Source organism: Spermophilus citellus (genome assembly GCF_964194105.1).
Source record: "Spermophilus citellus genome assembly, chromosome: 7".
Lineage (NCBI taxonomy): Eukaryota > Metazoa > Chordata > Mammalia > Rodentia > Sciuridae > Spermophilus > Spermophilus citellus.
In genome coordinates, this window is record NC_138188.1 from 100,741,319 (window position 1) to 100,762,481 (window position 21,163).

Genomic DNA, 21,163 nt, shown 5'->3' on the forward strand with positions numbered 1-21,163 from the left:
CCTGAGTCAGCTTTTTCTGTCCATGGAAGATCTCAAGTCTTCTTACCCTTTGGGGCAGTATGCCAACATTTTCCATTGCAAATCTCACTGAGCTCTTCTTAGGCAGCTTTATTCCTTCTAATTAAAAAGACAAGACTGCCAATTACTTAAACTTAATCCCCAAATGTAATTGTTACTTTGTAAAAATTTTTCCATAAAGCTCATAGAAGAGCAATATTTCCATCAAATTAAAATTTAGTAGAAGCTCAGACTTTTTTTTTTTTTTTTTAATTCATTTTCAAATCCCTGCTGGCTCTAGAAGTCTAAATAGCACAGCAAGGCAATGAACACAGGAAGATCACCAGGAAAGGCTCACTGGGGTAGGCAGATCCAGACAAGGAAAAGGCACTAGAAAAGAATCCCATTACTAAAATTTCTCCAACCTGAAAATTGACACTACAGGATTTTTTTTTTTTTTTTTTTTGCCATTTAGCTTGAAGCTAAATGTAAATTCAGAGAAATAACACTTCCAAGCCTGTCGAACTTTTAAAAAATGGTGTGAATACATTTCAGATGGATTCTTATTAACAAATTTTAACAAAAACAGTTCAGGAAACAGAGCAGAAGGAGGAGTAGGAAGGTTTGGAAGAGTTAAGACTTAGAAATGGGAATGACCTATTTCAGTTGGGTCTAAATCATTGGATCTACAATGAGTGTACTACTGATTCCATGTGAAATACTGGTACAGCCACTTGGTTTCCCCTACTAACAAAAATCAGGAGGAATTCAGACTACTGTTCTCAGTGAAGGAGCAGTGGACCAAGTATTAAGTCTGACTTTTCATCATTTTCGTGTGTATTAATCAGGGAAATGACACTACTGTAAATTTGTGTTGATATGGCTGTATCAGGTATACATAAGACAGATAAGATATACTTATCTATCTATAAGTGGAAAGAAGATCCTTATTTCTGTTGGCAATGGGAGAGTTATAGGATGTGCTTTCTATCTTTGACCAGAAAAAAAAGGGCATATTCTTTGGGTTGAATACTATGGATTAATGACATGTGGTAATGTGCATGATGGGCAGTTGCTAAAAATGTATACATGCCACACAATGAAGAATGCTGAAATTTTACTGCTCCTTTTATGTGCAATATCATGATACTTGGTGAAAACAATGAAATTTTTTTTATTTGTCTTTGGAATTCTAAACGTCTTAGAAGTGTGAGGCTTTCAGACATTCTTAGACTCCATAATATATCAAACTACAATGAAAACACACTGAATTTACATCTAGCTAATGTCCATGCAAAGTGGCACAGGGATATCTCTAAATACAATATTTTTTAAAATTAAAAGAAATATGTGTATCTGAATATGATTATTTTAAATTCAATACACTTTTTTCTAGGAACTTAAAGTTCTCTTTTGTATTTTATTTAAAATACCACTTTGAGCTTGTAGGCATGGAAAATATAATTTCTTTCCCATTTCACAGTTGGAAAAACTGAATTACAGAGAACAATGCTAGTAATTATCCATGATTAATAGAGGTGTGTATGCAAATCAGTCTGAATAAATGTGTGAAATTAGATGTGCTGATGCCAGATAGCTCTGCTCATGTTTTTAAAAAGATGAATGCTTTCATATAAATTTCTGGGAGTCAGGCATACATCTCTCTCTCTGTTGAGCATAGTTGAAAATGGACTTTGTAAAAACACATGGACATTAAAGTAACTGTTATGTATTATGAGTATTGTAATATATAAAATAAATTAGATGGGTTTTTAAAATTCATTATATAGATGCATATCTAATGAACATTATGAATGCATACATAATGGTTATTTATAATGTAGTATAGATTTATGTGTGTGCCTGGGTACAGCATGTTGTGGATTGGAATCAGGATATACTTTGATCTTTAAAAAGTGTGGCAGAAAGTTCATGTTATTTTCTGAGGGTTGTAGGAGTCAATTGAGTTAATACATGCAAAAGACCTTAGAACTCTATTGGTACATGAGAAGCCAACTAAGGGGGTTAACTATTGTTATTATTGCTAATATGACCATTGTTGGGCAAGATGAAACTCCTGTTATATTAAAGGGCTGAGAAGAGGCATTTTCTCATTGATTCCCAGGATGATATCCTACAGAAAATAAATGAAACTGTAGAAATTATCCAGTGATCTTTTTGGCATGAGGTAGGTAGGCTGTCCTATCCATTTTCCCTTCCATCCCTTTGGAATACGGGCTTTAGAACCCATTCCTGGGAGTGCTGAGTGAGGACAGGGCTCTCCCCTCCTCTGACTGTAGATAGAATCTGGCTGTTCTGATGCTAGACCTGTCCATAAGAACACCTGTCTTCCTTTAGGAGGAAACATACGAGACTGCAGATTTATGCAAGCCTGGTTTGTTTGTGGGTTGGATTTGAATTTTTTTTAAACTTTAATTTTGGGGGGTTTTGTTTGTTTTCAGAGAGAGCTTTAGACAGCTGTATTAATCATGCAAACCCAGCCATGTGCAATGTGTTTTATCAATGGAAAAACAGGGACTGAATGGCAAGCAGCTGAGAACAAACCTGGTGCAAAGCCTGAACCTGGAAGATAATCTCAACATTTCCCAGATCCACTCGCCACACGGGGTTAGTGATTGGAAAGGCTGTTCACTTGGGATAAATAATCAGATGGGAGGCAAACAAGTGAGACACATTCCAGGGTTTTTTTGTTTTGTTTCAAGAGGCAGTGATTGGAGAAGAATGGGCTGATAGAGCCCAGAGAGCCACCAGCTCAAGGGAGTTTTTGGCTTGATAATTGTGAAAATAAAACAATGATGATTTGTCCTTGTCCTTTTCCCTTCTTTCACTTGATTTTTAACTTTCTAAGGTTGGTTTCATCGCCTCACCTGAATGCATGGTCCTCCCCAACATGAGGACATTGCTAGATGCACTTCTGTTATGAAGACGGGCTATGCGCCAGTAGGTTGATGGGGAGGAACATTATCATTGCCCAGTATTCAGAGCCCCAGGAAATGATTTGAGTCAAACAAAGCGAGAAAAGTTCCCTCAGACATTAGAGTCGACTCTTTCCTCATTTTACAATTCAGTGGGTTTTCTGCAGCGATATAGTCAGGGGTATTTATGCAAATATATGCAATTCAGCACTCATTTTAGAATAAGTAAACCTGAATTAAAATTAATGGGGAAAAACACCTATCAGAAACAGATCAGGAACAGAACGCTACTTATTTTGCTTGCTTATTTTTATATGTATCTTTTAAATTAAGGAACAGGGAAGCACACTGTTTTTGTTGTGTTGTTGTTGTTGTCATTTTGTTTTGTTTGGGTTTTGGCACAGGGGAAAGGACATTTGAAGATTTCTAATTGGCCACAGCCGATACACATTACCCTTTGGTATAATTCCAGTATTATTATTATCGCTGCAGAAAATCAAGCAATATGATGAAGGAAACCCAAGGGAAATGCATTTGATTTATTGAGCCTGGTTTTTGTTTAATCACAGCTTGAAGGGGTTTGGGACTGCATTCTGGCTGTGACTCTACAGCACATTCCCAGCCAGCTTGAAGAGCCACAGAGAGTGGGGATGAGGGAGGTTACTCTCCAATGAAAGATGTTAATAATGAAGAAGTTGCAATGTAATGTATATTTCTTTTAGGTTGGAAATGAAGAGAGAGGATTCTCTTTTTATCATGGGTGGGCAGAAAAGGATCTTTGTGACTTTCTACTTTCAAAACCCCTTCAGGAAATTAGTTGGTTCAAAATTCTTCAGGCCATTTCTGTCAACCAACTGCTTTGAGGATGACACTTAGGGCTCCATGTAGATGATGACAACATATGATATTTGATCCAATGAAGGAGTCTGCACTGTAGTGGTAAACACCATAAGGCATGCTTTTCATAGCTATTTGGGTATAAATTGACACCCTAAAGAATTAAGCATTATATTTTTAGCTTTTATTTAAATGGAAAACTGGGTTTCCCTTGGGTTGCCGTCTTGATTGGAAACAGGAGGAAAAAAGTGTTTATATTCCTGGGAAGTTAGAGTCCCTGTAAAGAAGAGAGGGGGACATCTTCAATAGCAACCTCTCACATCTGCTATCCCAAGTCTTAATGAACAGCTTTTCAATTTCCACTAGCAGAAGCCCAAAGTATTAGTAGTAAGAAAACTAAATTCTCTAAAAACTATCATATCTAAGAAAGCTAACTACAGTCTACCTACAACATAAAACCAAACTAGGGTCATTCTCCAATCACAATGCAGTTTGTGGGAAATAAAAAGTTCAACAAAACCCCACATGCTCCATCCCTAGACAAGGCTGTTTTTCAATATCTGACAGCTGCCCTTTGAGAGCAACGACTGGCCTCACTTTGTTCAGTGTTACATATATCATAATGTATGATCAGATAAATATTTGAGTTTGTGGCTGCAGAACTGCTCTCACAAAGGACACCTAGAGTCATAGTGACACTGTACAAAGCTCAACGTGGATGGGGCATGACCTCTTTGAAAAATGTTATCCATCGGGACAAATGCCTATGTGTGTGTTTTCCATATCAAGATACTTGCACGATGGCAACATGATAAAATGGTGTCAATCTTGGCAGCAACACCAGAAGACAAATGTCTTAAAATAATTGTGGCATGTCAGGAATTCAAAGATGGGATATTTTCCACGAATACTAAGTTTCATGTCAAGTCTAAAAAACAGACACATTTTTAACAGTTTTATTTTTAGGAGCTGGGATAAGACATAGATTTCATTAATGTTTTAGAAATTTTTGTTTTTTTTAAAAAGAGCTCTTACAAGCTTGTATACTGAAAAATGTTTGGACTCTTCTCACAATTTAGGAATCATTGTTTTATTAAGCTATGTTTTGGATCCTGTAAACCTTGTAATACTTACTTCAAATATAATTAAAGTTAGTTTTCATATATGCGAGTGCACACATATGCAAAACATCATATTATTGACACTAAATATCTGTACCCAGTTTTGCTCTAATTTTTAGTCTGGACAAGTGTTTAATGAAATATGATCCATCTTCAAACTTACAAAACAGCAGCTTTTACCTTTAATTCTGAGCACATTTTCTTTATAGTGTGTATGATAATCTTGTTTAATTTGATTTATTTTTTCCACACTAGGCCCCGCATGGCCTAGTTTCCATTTTTTTTTCTCAGGTCTTTGAGTGCTATTTGCAAATCACTTTTCTGGAATTTAATTTCAATGGTAGGTTGGTTTCATTTCAGATTTTTTTTGTATTATTTTAATTTTATTTGCCAATTTGCCTTTAAATAGCCTTAAGCTAGAAAGTCGTGGCTGCAACTTGCATCTAAATGTGATGTAGAAGGCAAAATTTAATTTGGGTACGTAGAAAGTCTTATGAAAAGGAATACAGAATGACTACTTTAGTGTGTGTGTATGTGTGTGTGTGTGTGTGTGTGTTTTCTAAAGTAGTTATGTTTAAAAGGAAAAACCCGTAAGTTGGCCAAGAGTTTAAGAAAAAGTAGTGTCCTAATATTCTGGTTGAGTGTAACCTTTGTTAGTATACAAGTTCATTTTTATAAGTAGTATCAGTGACTTAAAATTCAGATAATATAAATCTCCAAATGTGAGTTTGGATGGTGGGAGGATTTGTATTCCTGTGGACTAAAGAGCTACAGAATTTAAGTGGCTGTGTTCCAAATTATGAGAGTTCATGGTTACCTATAATCAATTCTGACTGAAGAAAAAAATCTCTCTCTGACATTTTCTTCCCAGTTACTGAAATTTGGGCAGGTGGCATACCTGTTACAGATCTGTCAACTGGTGTGGGACAATGGATTAACTTTATTTTCAATGGTTAAGGAAAAAAATAATATCTATTGTATGCACATTTTGGAAACATATAATTCTCCTTTATGTCTTTTTCTCATTATAGATGTTGGAGAATGACCCAGCAACAGAGCTACAGTGATAAAAATCATACTGACCTTGAATGGGGTGGGGGATTGTGGGTAAAACACGCTCTGAAGGGGAAAAAATAGTAAACATCATGGAGAGTTTAAAAGTATCGATCTTATCTATTTCTTTCTCATGTTAAGCTACTCAAACAATTAGAAACCAGATGAATTTCCTTGCCTGTAGGATCATCTCTCTCATGAAATATTTATTTGTTCTTCCTGTAACACTGAAGTATCATAGACACGTATTAATAAAATTAAAATTACAAAAACATTTAAAAATATGTCTACAATAGGGAGACAACATCATATTATGGTAATTTTGCATACTGGATCCTTCTGTCCACTGGCAACACCCATGGCCAAGATTTTAGCTATTTTAGAGAATTGAAATAGAAAGTATTCATTGAAGTATTCAAATCCAAGTTCTTGGTCCTGAGTCTCCACTCTTTAGCTACTAACAGATGGACCTCTGGGAGCTACAGACTTCTTTGGATCAGCTCTGTAGCCCATATCAGCATTAGTGAAGCATATGGAAACTTTATTTGGGGAAATACTAATTCAATTTTTCTCTCAGGTTTTAACTTCCATATCAATGACATCAGTGCAAGAGTATACCTGAGCAAGTATACATTTCTTGGAATTATATAACTTTATTTTTCTTTCTTAATCCCAACCTCCTGTTATAATATAATTTCATCTGAAATTTGTTCAGCCAATCAAACTTGCTTGATCACACACCCTGTTGAGGAATAAGGAGTACTTTTCTATTGAAAACTTGGTTCCTAAGCTTATGGGACTCTCACAGTCCCATATTGGAGCTACCAGTGCAAACTTAATGTGCAGACAAGAGTTCAGGCTTTCAGTTTACCCTTTGCATAGCTCATTAAAATCCTAGGCTTAACTCTAAATCCTCCCTGAGGTTCTTGCAGAAAGAATAAATGGCACCTTAGGGATAGGATACAGTACTTGCTACCCCTGAACACTGCAATGTAACAAAGTAGCACGAACTTTCTGCATCCTTCCTAGAAGTTTGTTTAAATAATGACCAGTGAAAAATGAAAATTAACAAAAAACCAAACCATACCAAGGTAAGCATAGGTACATATTCAAATTTGATCTGAATGCCATCATATACCATAAACCAAAAAATACTCAATTTTAGCAAGGTCTTTGGACGTTGATACATCTGGACACTGAGCCAAGTCAGTGACCTCTCTCTAGCTGAAAGTTGTAGCTTAAATGTGAAAGTTTCCTAAGTGCATTAAGATGGAGCAAGTCAATAATCGCCCAGTGAACAATTGTGTCTTAGTTACACGAGTGTCAAGTAGAAAAATGGTTTAAACCTTCACTGGTTATTTGGTATTAAGTTTCCAGCTTTGAAAATAAATAGCTAAACTGCTTTCAGCATTTATGTAGCAGTTGGAGACTGCTGTCCCATATTATACTCTTTCTACTGTATTTTATTTTTATTATTACTATTATTATTTGGACCGTTTAAAGGACTCAGCTTCATATTTTCTCATCAGACTCTTCACAGCTGGGTAAATGCACTCTGCCCTCATTTCCACAAGACCATTTATACTGCTAAACCATCTCACCCACTCGACTTTCATCGCCTTTCAACTGCTTCCCAGCTTGTTATCACCCTCTTAGCTCCACCCTGTTATTATCATTTCGGGCTTATCACACCCCATTAGTTAGCCTTATTCTCTTAATTCTCTCCTTCTGACTTCTCTTTCTTTAGATGTTCCCCCATTCCCACTTTTTATCCTTAATCTTCCACCATGGTTCTTGCTGTTTTATAGTTTAGGTCAGGGTTTATGGGTTTCTGTAAGAGTATAAAGTGAAGTAAATACCATTTAACATGAAAAATTTTCAACTTTTGATTTTCAAAAGCAAAGGAGGGCAGGAACCTTGGTGGAACATGCTTCTCCTTGGGCTGTGAACACCTGAGGAGGTGTCAGGAGCAGAACATGGAACTTGTTATATTACATAAGCAGGCAATAGAACTTTTCTTGCCATCACCAGCCGTCCAAGTCTTCATCTACATTATGCACATTCCCCTATCTGACAAAGACCAAGCTGAATCCTTACCCATACACATTGCACCACTGGATTAATACACTCAAAAAAAAAAAAAACACTATATAAGGTAACACTCTGGGAATGAAGACAGAACTAAAAGGCATTACTTGGTAAGTCATCTTTGACAGAATGCTAGAATGTGAAAAGAACAATTGAGAAATGCTTCCGCTAGTTGAGGATGAAATTACTATGATTGCAATGTATTTTTACATTCTCATTCAATTATTCTGACCCCTTTGGAGATTGGTGTTTGATTAGAGTAGAGTGGTACACATATGAGTTGCTGAGGACAAGTGGTCACAAATGACACTGTGCAAAAAGTCAGCACGTCACTGGGACCGACAGGGCTGAAAAGGTGCTGACCACCAACAAAGATGAAGAATCGCAGACTCTTCAATGCACTGGCTCTGAGTCTACCTGCTGCTGCCTCTGGCTGTCAGGAGCTCACCAGCTGCCCCATCCGCTGCAGACTGCCTTGGTCAGCAGAGTTCCCTGCTGCCCTCACAGCGCTTCCATCAGGGTCCCGGCTGCAGACAGCTCCTCCTGCCCCTGCTCATGGAACAGTCGCAGCAGGAACACTTGCTCACTGTGCTCCTTCTGTGAACCCTGTTTACTCTGACACCAGGCAAAGGGCCACCACATGTACATTTACCCTGATGTTTTCTTTCTTCCCTTCCCTTGTGCTCTCCTTTCCTTCCTTCCTTCTTTCCTATCTCATTCTCTCCCTTCCTCTCCTCCCTCTCTCTCTCTCTCTCTCTCTCTCCCCCTCTGTGAACAGTGCTCCCATAGAGCCTCATCTTCAAAGGCTCCAGCTACACAGCAGACTGTAACAACGTGCTTTCCACAACCGATTGGTGGCTGTAGGACTGGCAGGGAGTGCCATATTTGTTACAAGAGAAGCAGCTGCTTCCCCCTTAAAACATCCACAATTAGGCTTTGGGTCTAAGAAACAGGTCAGATGATTGACTAATTTTCTATGATTCTCCTAAGCTCCTTTTCACCTCAAAGTCTAATGACCTTTCATATTGTATTCTTCAGCAAGTATAACACCATAAGGTGGGAAATCAATTCTGAACTAAATGCTGATCACGAGTTGCCTATGCATGCTTCTAAATGCAGAACTGATACCCCTGTGGGCTGTGGTGTAGAGGGCAGCATGGGCCTGTGAGGGGTGGAACATCATTAAACAGGGCACCATGCACTTCTCAAATGTATAATTGAGGGTGATTTCTTCCAAATCACCAAGGGCATTATGATACAATTGCCTTATTCCCTGCTTATCAAATTATAATCAGAAGTTATGTAAGTTTCTATTCTTAATTTTACTAGTTTAAGTCCTTCAAATGGACTTTTGTGTTAGGTCAATTACTCCTACTAATATTTTCATCATCTTTGACCCCACCCATTCTCTTTCTCTACCTTCCCCAACTATTCCATTATTCTACCTCACTTCCTCTCTCTCTCCATATACAGGTAATATTTTGTTATTTGAAATATATTGTTATCATACTTCATATTCTCAGTGATGAGAAGAAAGCATTTTAATGCAAATGTATCATCGCTCACTCTCTGCAGTCCATTTTCTCTTTTTCAATCCCTATAAAACTTTTTGTTAAGTATATATTATTCGACTTAACTAGGTCACCTTAGATATGTCAGTACCTTGAATTTATAGTTGAGGCTGGGTTTTTGCCCCTATTTTTGAAATCCCTAATATCAGGAATGAATGGGTAACTACATTTCTTAATACTTATCTTCCCAAGTGTCTTGTGGATATTGATGTTCCTGCTGAAGCAAAGAACACTGATGCTTGGTCTTTGGAGACAAGTAAACAGGGATATGAATTTTAAACTTTATATTGAGGCAACATTTGTATAGCTATATCCCATCAAACTGTCATAGACTGACGTCAATTGGAGTTATGAATGAGAAAGTGAAGGCTGAATTTTGGGTAGTTTGTGGTTGTTGTTTTTCATAAGTGGAGCTGTATCTGGAGCAGTTTTAAAATGGCCTTAGCACTGCATTTCAAGAGAACTCTCACTTAAATTGATTTTCTTCTAAGATTTTTTTTTTTTCACGAAGGCTCATCTAAATGGAATAAAATAAGATGAAGACATCTCTCCTGGCCATAGTATTTCTAGTTTTTCCCAACTGAACTTGTGCAGAAAAAAAAAAATTAGCAGTTTGTTATTCCAAAAGAATAATAGTACATTCTTTAGTCCAAATGAACTTTGTTTCTCAGTCTGTGCTAACTTTTTTGATTGCTTTACTTATTCTGATGAACCTATCCCTATTCTAAATATATTAATTTCCCATCCATCATCTTTCTGTTTCTCAGGGGGCATTTGCTTCTATACTCGTAGCTTCCTGACCAACAAGTCAGGGATTTAGAGTCTTCACTACAGCATGCTGCTCAAAAGTAAGACTTGAAGGTGGAGCTTCCTACTAATATTGGTAACTTTGTTTTTTTTTTTTTTTTTTTTTAAAGAGAGAGTGGGAGCGAGAGCGAGAGAGAGAGAGAGAGAGAGAGAATGAGAATTTTTTTTTTTAATATTTATTTTTTAGTTCTCGGCGGACACAACATCTTTGTTGGTATGTGGTGCTGAGGATCGAACCCGGGCCGCACGCATGCCAGACGAGCGCGCTACCGCTTGAGCCACATCCCCAGCCCAATATTGGTAACTTTGAAATGGCTGATTCCTCCTTAGTCTACTCTCAAGATCTTTTCTGCTCTTCAGAAATGTTTCCTTGCCTACTGCTGGCACGGACTCCCCCCGGCCCCCAGGGCTTGGATCCAGCCCTGGTTTCTTGTTGTGCACGTCAAAGAGGCCAGCTCCCAAGGCCTTGAAAGATTTGTGGTTTCTGTTTTCATATTCAGCCTATAACAGTCATGTGGGAACGTCCTGACCTGCTTGGGTCTGATAAGGTTCCTGGTTGAAGGCTTAGTATGAGTCGACAAGGACCACCTGCCCCCCTCCGTCCTTGCTTCCGCCTACCAGTAACTTTCCATTCTGTCTGCAAGAAATATATAAGTATGAGCTGAGATAATAAAGTCAGATTCCCCCTGGATGAAGAGCCTCGGACTCCTGTGTTTTTTGTTTTGTTTTTTTAATCCCACCGCCTCTCGCCGGACTCGGGCCATTCGCCGGAACGCGGCAGCCTACATTCTCATCTCTGTTAGGAAAAACATTGGACAAGTAATGTCTTTTGCTGTCATATTGAATCCTTTATGCAACCATTTTCCTCCTTTGCATTTTATATTATTCTTTAATCATTAATACCACCCTTCCTCTTGAGTTGTTAAAAATATACTTCCTTTTCCAGCTTCTCCCTTCTCTCAACTGCTTGTCCATCCTCATTGAATATTTTGTCTTCAATTACTCTCAGCACTGATTTTTTGTAACAACCATCAATTTTCGGTCTCTTATAGTACCTCTATTTCTTAAAGAGGCTACCACCAAAGAAATATGTGCTCTCTGAATATCCTAGCATTTTAGCCAACCAGGAAGAAACAAAACTAAAGGGGAGGGGAGGAGAAAAAAAAAAAACAAAAAAACAGGACACCTACCAAAAGTAAGAGAATACAGACAGAAATTCTTCCATTTGAAAATCTTGTGTCCAGGAATTGAGAAAACTGTGCTTTTGTTTTGGTGAGTACATTCTTATATTTATAAAAGTTTGCCTTTAATAACAAAGGGGTTGATCTCCAACTTTCCACAAGAAAACTCTACCCATGTAATTATGTCGAGCTGGACCCTGCTTTGGCATACTTACTGAAAAGGACTAGGCTGGCATTGGTGACCCCCAGCTTGTTGGCAGCCACACAGGTATAGTTGCCATAATGCTCCTCAGTGACGTTGGTCACCGTCAGGGAGGATTGGCCCTCCGTGCTCTTGATCTCAAGGCCATTGGCGCTGTTTATCCTAAGAATTCAAAAACAGGAGAGTTTAACTTCCTTCCCCATCTTTATATTGGAGGAAGAAGAGAAAAGAAACAAAATTTGTTATGCCTAGCTCAATTCCTCATCTTAATTGTGCAATCCCTATTGTCAAGATCAATGTCCCTCAAGAGAAGACTCTGGAATGGTTGACTTTCATTAGGCTTAAATTTCTGCTGAGAGAAAGGTATGTAGGTGGAAAAGACCCTTTAAACTAGCTACTTAAATTTTTATATTTTAACTGAGTGCGTTTGGGCCTCAGTTGAAGGGTTACAGGCACTAAAGCACTTGATAAAGAGATACTGAAAAGGAAGAGCCAAACAGAATAGGTCTGCATAATTACAAGTGAGCTCTGTTTTGTTGTTGGTCGTCTGGGGCCTCTAGCACCACCGGGTGGGGTACTGGGGGTGTGGCAGATTTGGTACATACCTGGTGTCATCCCGGTACCACTCAAAGTCAGGCGCAGGTACTGCTGAGGCCTCGCATTTGAGTGAAGCTTGCCGGCCTGTGGTGGCTTCATTGCTCTTGGACTCTGTGATGGTGGGAGGATCTGTAGGAAGGACAGGCACGTGTGTTTACAGGAGAACCAAAGGGGGACAGGGAGCTCCAGAATTTCCATCCAGGGAGAAATCAGAAAGGACCGTCTGATTGGAGCAAGGCAGAAAGTGATTGTCTGAAAGCTCCACTGATATGAATCATGTGATCAGCTGAGTGGGTCTGACCACTACAAAACTCAACAAAAGTAAGAGATGATTAATAGAGGCCTAAAGTCTGTTCAATCCAAGGCTAACCTGGTATTTTTGAAGCAATTCAAAAACTAACAAACAAACAAAAATCTAAGGTATGTGATTTCTTCTTTTTTCCTATGTGTGTCCTGATTTCTGTGACCCAGGTAAAATTTGCTTTTGTTTATGGGGTTTATCCTAATACATAAAAGACTTCTTGGTGTATCAGTTAAATAATTGCTGTTCTATTCTTGAGTTTTTCTGCCTATGACTGGGCCTGTGACAGTCTTGACATGAACTCAGAAGTGCATCTGAAATTCTGGTTTGCCATGATTCTTTCAAACACTCCTATGAAGGTAGAGCAACTGTTTAAAGGCCGATCCGAGGAAAAGAGTGTGCGAGGGGAGAGATCCTGGGCCTGGTGATGCTATGTACATGTTGTGGATCTTCAAGGAGAAAAGTACTTTTCTGCTCAATGGTCATTAGCCAGAAAATGACGTGGGAAAAAACAGACCCAAACAATCAGTTTAGACTTTGTGAAATAAAAACTTATTTAAGGCACTTAGTAAAGTCAACTTCAGTGTATCAGTTTCATCGAAACTACATTTTGGCACCTGGTCCATCTTATTTATGAACATTTGACATCATTTTTGGAAACTATTTCTGAAGTTTTCTGACTATAGAAGTCTCTGAGTTAAAAAGGATTGTACAAAAGCATCAGGTTCATCTGTGATTTCCAACCCAATGTCGTTTCCCGTCAGCTTGGAAGTCTTTAAATCACCATCAGAGAGTCTGTTTGGGTCAACACTGTCAGCCCGAATGTAAACTGGCGTGCCAGAGTAGGGGTTTTGTTGTTGTTGTTTCACTTTGGATTTAATCTGTTCATTTTTTCATATAGGCACAAAATAGGAAGATGATGTAGAAAAAGAAGCCTAGACAGGAAAAGAGTAGTCCTGGAATGTTTCTTGGCTGTGTGGACCTTCCTCTACACCCTTGATTTTCTGGGCCTTACTCTTATTACCTTTAAAATGAGGGAACCAGGCTTTAATGATCTGTAGCAACCTTCCCAGACACAAAATATCTCAACTCTAGTTGAAATAGCCTCTCCTTATAATTGGACTGTTGGTATCATTGCCACATGTTTTCATAGCCTTAATTCACTTAACCTTTAAATTACTAACTTTCCAAATTATAATCCATTAATGTGTTCTAATAGGTTAAGAGTCAGTATTAGCAGTCAGGAACAGGAAACCTGAAATCCTAATTTTGACTCTACCTTTAGCCAGAACTATGGTCTGGGTAACTGTCTGTACTGATTTAAGCCTTTTTTCCCTCATCATTTTTTTTAGTTTTATTTTTTGCAGTGCTGGGAATTGGGCCTTAGGCCATGTGCATCCTAGGCAAGCTTTTTACCATTGAGCCTCACCCTCAGCCCTTCCTTTATGTTCTAAAAGATGAAACTACTTAAAAGGATCACAACAGTTACATGGGAAAGTCATTCTGTGATTGCTTATAGAGGTCATTAGAGCACATAGGCTTAAAGGCTAATGCAAGAATTGCAGGTAGTTACACTGGTGGGGGAAGGAGGGCCAAAGCATATTAGTAGAGGTCATGAGCTCAGATTGAAATTTGATAGACTTGAGCTCAAATCCAGACTCTCTCCCTCATGTTCTTCCTCATTTTCAAAAAGTTTAGCACTTTGCTCAGAGTTGCTTTAATACCCTCATCAATAAATTGTTGGAAACAGGAGCAAGGAGGACCTGCTGAAGGAATGCAGAGATATACTGCATTAGATTTGGGAAGATGCTGAAAGGAGGGAAAGATTGGAGATATATAAGGCCTCAGAATTGATCCAACAAGCAATGGACTAGACATAAAGGATGAGGCAAAGCAGGAGCATCAGAAAGATAACAGTGAGATTCTGACTTGGGCATCCAGGACTTCTCTTTTCCTGATGCCATCCAGCAAGATAAGGTACATAGAGGGAGAAGTGGATGAACAGCAGTAGAGTAGCACTCAATACATATCAATTTCTCATCCTCAATTCTCACTATATGAGCTGCCTTTGATGTCAAAATTTGTAGCACAGTGACCCATTAATGTTGACTGGAGAGAGTTTTTTATTAGTGATTCTTTAGGTTTGCTCAATTGTCCCATTTCAAAATATGCATTCAATAGTGCTTGCAAGTTTCTATAGTTATGTGGTTATAACTGATAAATTCATAATGGTGACTATGGCTTCACTAAACCAGCCCTGAACCTGGGCAAGACTCCATACTTCCTACCACCACCACCATTCCTAACACATTCAAATGGTCTCCTTGTGCCTGGTTCCAACAATTTATTGTTGAGAGTATTAAAGTGACTCTGAGCAAAGTGCTAAACTTTTTGAAATGTGGAATGCAGGAACCAGAGGTATAGTTTGTGGAGAGTTCTTTCCATGTTCTGGGTCTCAGAGCAGTATGTGCACAGGGACTCAGCGGGGGGAGGGAATGATTTTTTTTTTCCCAATTGAAATATTTGGGAGGAATAAATTGGGCCTGTTTGGCTCATCGCTTCTCCTTTGTCCTTTTAGAGCCGAGCTCTGGCAGGAGCAGAGGTTTCCCTCTGTTTCTCTAAGCTGGAAGTCTGTCTCCTCCTTCCTGTTGTCATGTGGGTGGGCTTCCCCAGCCCAGGGCAGCCGTGACTAGGGGGATGGATAAGTCAGACCCACTAAGCCACTACCTCTAAACATGGGGCATTTGTGTCTCACATTCCTCCTTTTCTTATCTCCCAATTTGTTGTGAACCTGAATGGGTAAGTGGCATTCATTAGCCCACCAGAGGCTCCAGCATGCTGTAGCTGGCAAGAAGCTAGGTTGAACACTTTTAAGGGCATTAATCTTGAGAAAGGATGACACTGGTCAATTATCAAGGCCAACCACTTGCTTCTCTCTTTCAAAACCTAGGAAGTTTCTTGTGCTAAAGTAAATTCATGAATACTGATAGGCGTGTAAAGAGCTCATTGTTCCTAATATTTCTCAAATGACACTATGGTGCAGGTCTGTTCTTTCATGGCTTATTGGAATGAACATTTCAAAATTCATTTGTAATGAATTCTGTATAGACGAGGCTAAGAAAGATTATTACAAATCATATTGCAGCATGCCTAGTGTAGTTAAAATAATAGATGTCCTTGCTCCAAATATGGTTATAATAAAAATGAGGCTTCATAAAAATGCTGCACAGAGATCCATTGTTATTCTTTACGTGACTTTGGAATAGCTTACAATTGTCAGAGGACTCTTCCAGTTTTTATTACTTCAAAATTCCAGGTTCTGAAAATATTAATAAGGGCTTTCTTATTCTTACATCACCAATAACAAGATTCTTTCAATTAGAATGAATATGATAACAATAACAGTGGCCTAAGAAATAAAATGTCACTCACTTAATCTTCTTAATATTGGGAATAATTGTGTAAAAGAACAAAATTTGAATGCAGGATATAATTTACAGCATTCTCAGGCATGAATAAGCACTGTACTAGGCTTTAGAAATCCTCTTTATTCAAATAATTGCCACAGCACTGTCTCATTAACCCCATTTGATGAATGAGAAGACAAGCATACAGAGGGTTAAATTTTTCCAAATTCATAAGGTCAGTGTTTGGAGCAGTATGGATTTGGACCCATCTATCATGTTCTGGAACCCATGCTCTGAACCTCTCTGCTCTAAGTCCATTTGAATGAGCTTTTTTAGTCAGCAATGAATTCCTAAAAAGGAAAAAAAAATGACACTGATAGCTTGAAAGGTAAGTGTTATGTATTTCTACTATTCACAGGAAACAAAAAAAATGTCATAACATGGACTGACATAGTAGATACAATGCCACTTTAGAATTTAGGAGATGCAGGCTCCATTCTGCACCTCCCTGTGCCACTTAGGTGGTTACCATAGACATGTTTTCCTGCAGTCCCTCACCTGTGAATAACAGCACCTGCCTACTTATCTCACATACAGGTTTTAAGGTAAATATCAAATGAAGCCATACCCAGGAAAGCACTTTCAACATTGAAGTTTCTTTCTTTCTTTCTTTCTTTCTTTCTTTCTTTCTTTCTTTCTTTCTTTCTTTCTTTCTTTCTTTCTTTCTTTCTTTCTCTCTCTCTCTCTCTCTCTCTCTCTTTCTTTCTCCTTCCTTCCTTCCTTCCTTCCTTCCTTCCTTCCTTCCTTCCTTCCTTCCTTCCTTCCTTTCTTCCTTCCTTCCTTCCTTCTTTCACTCTTTCTTTCTTTCCTTCTTTCTTTCAACTACTGTTACTCAGGTATTTTCGTGAAAGGTGGGAGGGCTTGGGAGTTAGACCTGGGTTAGAGTCCCAGGTCTGCCTCTCATAAGTTCTTTGATTGTGTGGCAGAGAATGCTTACATTTTCTGAGCTTTGTTTTTGTCCTGTCTATATGGAAATGATATCGATTATCTTCCAAGGTTAGTGTGCAGTAGTGTAAGAAGGCGGCAGAAGCAGAGGGTGCAGGCAATAATAAAGGCTCTGTCTGCAGAAAATTTAGAAACAGTAAGACTAACAGTAAGACTGATTCAAGTTGTCATTTTTTTTAATTAATTACTATGTACCAGCAATACTAAATGTATTAAAAAGTCTATAATAAAGTTGCTATTCCTCCTCTCTGAAGCAGACCAGGCCCATTACACCTCTTCACTTGGTTGGCTTCTGTCAGTGTGATGATTATAGTAAATGTATGTGGAATCTCAGGATTGTCTTGGTCCTCTGAAAATTCTCAGAAAAATTATGATTCTTCTCCACAAAGTAAAATTATGGTGGAAATTTATAACACACTGGATGAATTTTTTTTTTTTTTGCTGAATATTTCCTCTGAAGATCTCATAATAGATTTTAGGATGTGTCTTTCCTGTCACCTTCCAAAATGCAAGAATAAACTAAAGGTCAGCATGGGGACTGGATAGGTATAGTTATGACTACCTAGAGAAGGTGACTATTCCACATTATCGTGTTCCATAGTGAGCAATTATTTTCCTAAAGTTTCCTCATTAGGTGATTTTGGAATCAAAGCCCCGAAGAGTCCAGTTAAAATATCTATCTACTATCTGGAGACAACTGGTATCTCCAGGCCTAGCTGTGTATTCAGTGGTGAATACTCTGCTTCCTCTAAATAAGCATCTATCAAATACAAGCTTGGGCTGTAGAAGCTCCTACGTCTCATGTCTCCTACCATCTGTGCTCATTGGCTTGGTTAACTCTGGACAGTAGAATGAAGCAGAGTTGTGTGAAAAGGGAGATAAGAACAGAAAAAAGAAATTGTGAAGAGTGATAGTGTGGACCTATGTGGAGAGTTATGAGAAGGCAGAAGAGGGGGGAAAAGATGAGCAGACCAATGGGGGAGGGAATAGACTTGAGAGCTGGAAGAAACTTTTGGGAAGAATTTCTCTGGAAATAGGAATAAGGTCCATTAAAGGGAGAGTCCAAATAAAACTAATAGCCTGTATTTATTGAGCATTTGCTATGTGCTAGATATTATCCGAGGGATAGTGGGCACTGGGGTGAGACAGACTCATAAGTAGAAATTTTTAATGCACTGTGGGAACTGAAATTGAGGGATTATACCTGGAATCTGCAATGAAAGGACAGACTCTTCCCTAGGGCAGGTAACTGGAAAAAATCAGCAGTCATGCTCTGGGGAAGATACAGAAAGCCAGGAGTCCTGTCTATTTCATAAATTTTACTAAGCTTATTTAATTGAAGAGATTTTGAGCCAATAATTTAGCTTTCCATAAATTCCAAGACCTCCTACCACTTAGAAAATAGATTTTGCCTGTAAAATGGCTATGTGCTATGCTGTAGACCTACCACAGAGAAGGGTTATCACAGAGAAGTAAAAAGAAGAAACTGTAGGATCCAGCTTGTGAGCTCAACAGGCGGAACTGTTGTCTCTCTGGTTTACGGCGCTGGCCTCTCAGTGCCCTGGAACAAACATCTGTTGGCAACTGAGCAAATGAATCAATGGAGTGGTGGCAGGAGAAAGTTACCAGTGTGGGATTCTAAATGGTATTTGGGGGTCTGTTCTTTCTAATAATCTCTTTAGCCAGTAGTTATCTTAGCCGTCCTGATCCCCTCACTCTATGCCTAAGCCTGTGTTTTGAAAAGGAAGAGGAATCAGGAAGCTTAACTGAAGCCTCAGTAGTGATCCTGGATACATCTCTGGATATGCAAGGGTTTTACCAGGCAGTCTGCCTCCATAATTTAATCTTGGGGACTTCCTCTACTTAAGACAATAATGTTTAGATGAGCTGTTGGAACAGGACAACTGGTGCAATGCCTTGCTCCAATATAATGTAGATGTGGTTTATGAAGTTTTGGTAAAAAGGTGATTCCAAAGGAAATTGATATTAGAATATTCTTCCTGAATTATAATCAGTATCATTTGTGAAGTTTGGAGAGGTGTTAAGGGTGCAGGGTTTACTGTGTGTTTTTGCTACATCTTTGGTAAATATCTACTGAGCAATTTTTATAAGATCAGGTATGTGCTGGGTCCTGCTGGCTAGGGCATATTGGATGTTTGATTAGACTCATTATAGCTTTCCATATAATGTGTTATGATGTGTCCTTTTAGAATTTTCAGGTTCTGTCCTTATTCTTCTGTGGTTCACTTGTCACTAGCAAAAGCTCACATTTTCATAAAAGTCTTTTCTTGAAAATTATCAGTATTTTCTTCTGTCCTAAATTACACTTTGGGGACAGTGAAGAAGGAGCAATGTCAGACTAATTGCTCCAATAATAATAGGGCCCAGACAGCTAGCTTTGATCTTGGGAACCATCTGCAATCCAGACCACTTTGATGTTTCATACAATGGAAGCATAAATATTTTCTATTTACTCCGTGATTGGACTTTCAGAAATCTAATTAAGTTGAAGGTCAATTAAGAGAAAATGAAATCTTCACTCCAAAAGTCAGGAAAGAGGTGGAAGATGATGGCATGGTTATGTGTACATAAAAGAAGCTAACTAACCTAATTATAAACTTATATAAACACCCAGAGAAATTGCCTTTCATGTGAAAAAAGGACCTAAAGCATTTTATAACATTGAGATCATTAATGTGTCTTTGAAACACACCCAGTACTAGAAAAGAATAATAATACTGGCATTTCAAAACTCTATTACTAAAAAAATTGGAGACAGCTAGGATTAAAAGCACATCATAGCTCATCAAATGCCGCCTCTTGCTCTTGGAAATGAAGACCATAAATGTGCATAGCACAGCCGTATCTACTGGATTCTTCCATCTATGGTATAAAGATTTCACTATTTTAGAAAGCTAAAAGGCTGGAGCAAGACCCTGGGTATTAGAACACCCCAAGTGTAGGCTCGGTGTTATGGTTGGATCTGGAATGTCTCCTAAAAACTTACATTTTGAATATATGATCCCCCAGTGTAGCAAGGCTCAGAGATGGAGATTTTGGGTAACCACTAGGGCTGTGACCTGATCACTGGCTTTATCCATTTGCTGGATCAATCCTTTGATAGTTAAATAGGCTAATGGATGATAACTGTAGGTGTAGGTGTGGTTAGAATAAGTAGGTCACTGGAGTAGATTACTGGAAGTGTGGCCTTAGACTATTTATCTCTATCGCTCTCTCTCCTACCTGGCTGCTGTGAACTGAGTAGCTTTCCTCCACCATGCCCTTTTGCCATGATGTTCTGCCCAGAGCAAAGGAGTCAGCTGACCAAGGACATCTGAAATCATGAGCCCAAAATAAATTTTTCATCCTGAGTTGTTCTTATCAGGCATTTTGGTCACAGTGACAGAAGGCTGACTAACATACCGAGTCATCTCATACAGGGCTCATCAGCTCTCTAGCCTCAGTTTCCTAATTTTTTTTTGTGTGTGTATGGTGAGTCACATTTTATTTTATTGTTTTTTTTTCCACAAGCATTTCCTAATTTCCAAATTAAGACTGATAATTTTTATCTCATAGGTTTATTATGAAGTTTAAATAAAAAGTAAATCCTTTAATTCTAAGATGTTCATAGTAGGTAAAAAGAATTGATAATTCCTCCCCCTTCTCTCTTCTTCTTGAGAGCATGGGTTTTTTATTAAGTGGACCTGAGGCTCATTCCCTATTCTTATATTTGCTTTCCATGTTCTTTTTCCATGTTGCATTTCAACTCCTTAGGCTTCAGTTTCTCACATTTTAAAGTGGAGTCAAGTATACCTATCTTGCCAGGTTTTTTGGGGAAGAATGCATAGAATTTATACAGATGATGGCACAGCGGTGATTGTTATGGAGGACGTGAGATGACAGAATGCAACTCAACATAGTCTAAAGCACACTTTCAAAGGTGGGTTTAGATGCTTGTGCCTGTGTGTACATGTGCCTTTGTGTGTTATGTGTGAATATGTGTGCATATGTGTGTAGGTAGGCTATATGAGTGGGGGTATGTATATATGTGAAATTCCTA

General features: G+C 38.5%; 1 protein-coding gene across 2 annotated transcripts in view; it reads right to left on the reverse strand.

The window, feature by feature from the left end:
- Window positions 1–21,163, reverse strand: part of LSAMP (limbic system associated membrane protein) — a 611,879-nt gene that overhangs the window by 19,047 nt on the left and 571,669 nt on the right. Inside the window, exons 5-7 of one of the 2 annotated variants that reach the window (XM_081302034.1) lie at window positions 12,399–12,519; window positions 11,807–11,955; window positions 5,975–6,010 (exon numbers count right to left, since the gene is read on the reverse strand). In XM_081302034.1, coding sequence (XP_081158160.1) covers window positions 5,975–6,010; window positions 11,807–11,955; window positions 12,399–12,519 — 306 coding nt within the window. The remainder of the gene's footprint in view (window positions 1–5,974; window positions 6,011–11,806; window positions 11,956–12,398; window positions 12,520–21,163) is intronic. The other variant, XM_081302035.1, reaches the window with a different exon arrangement.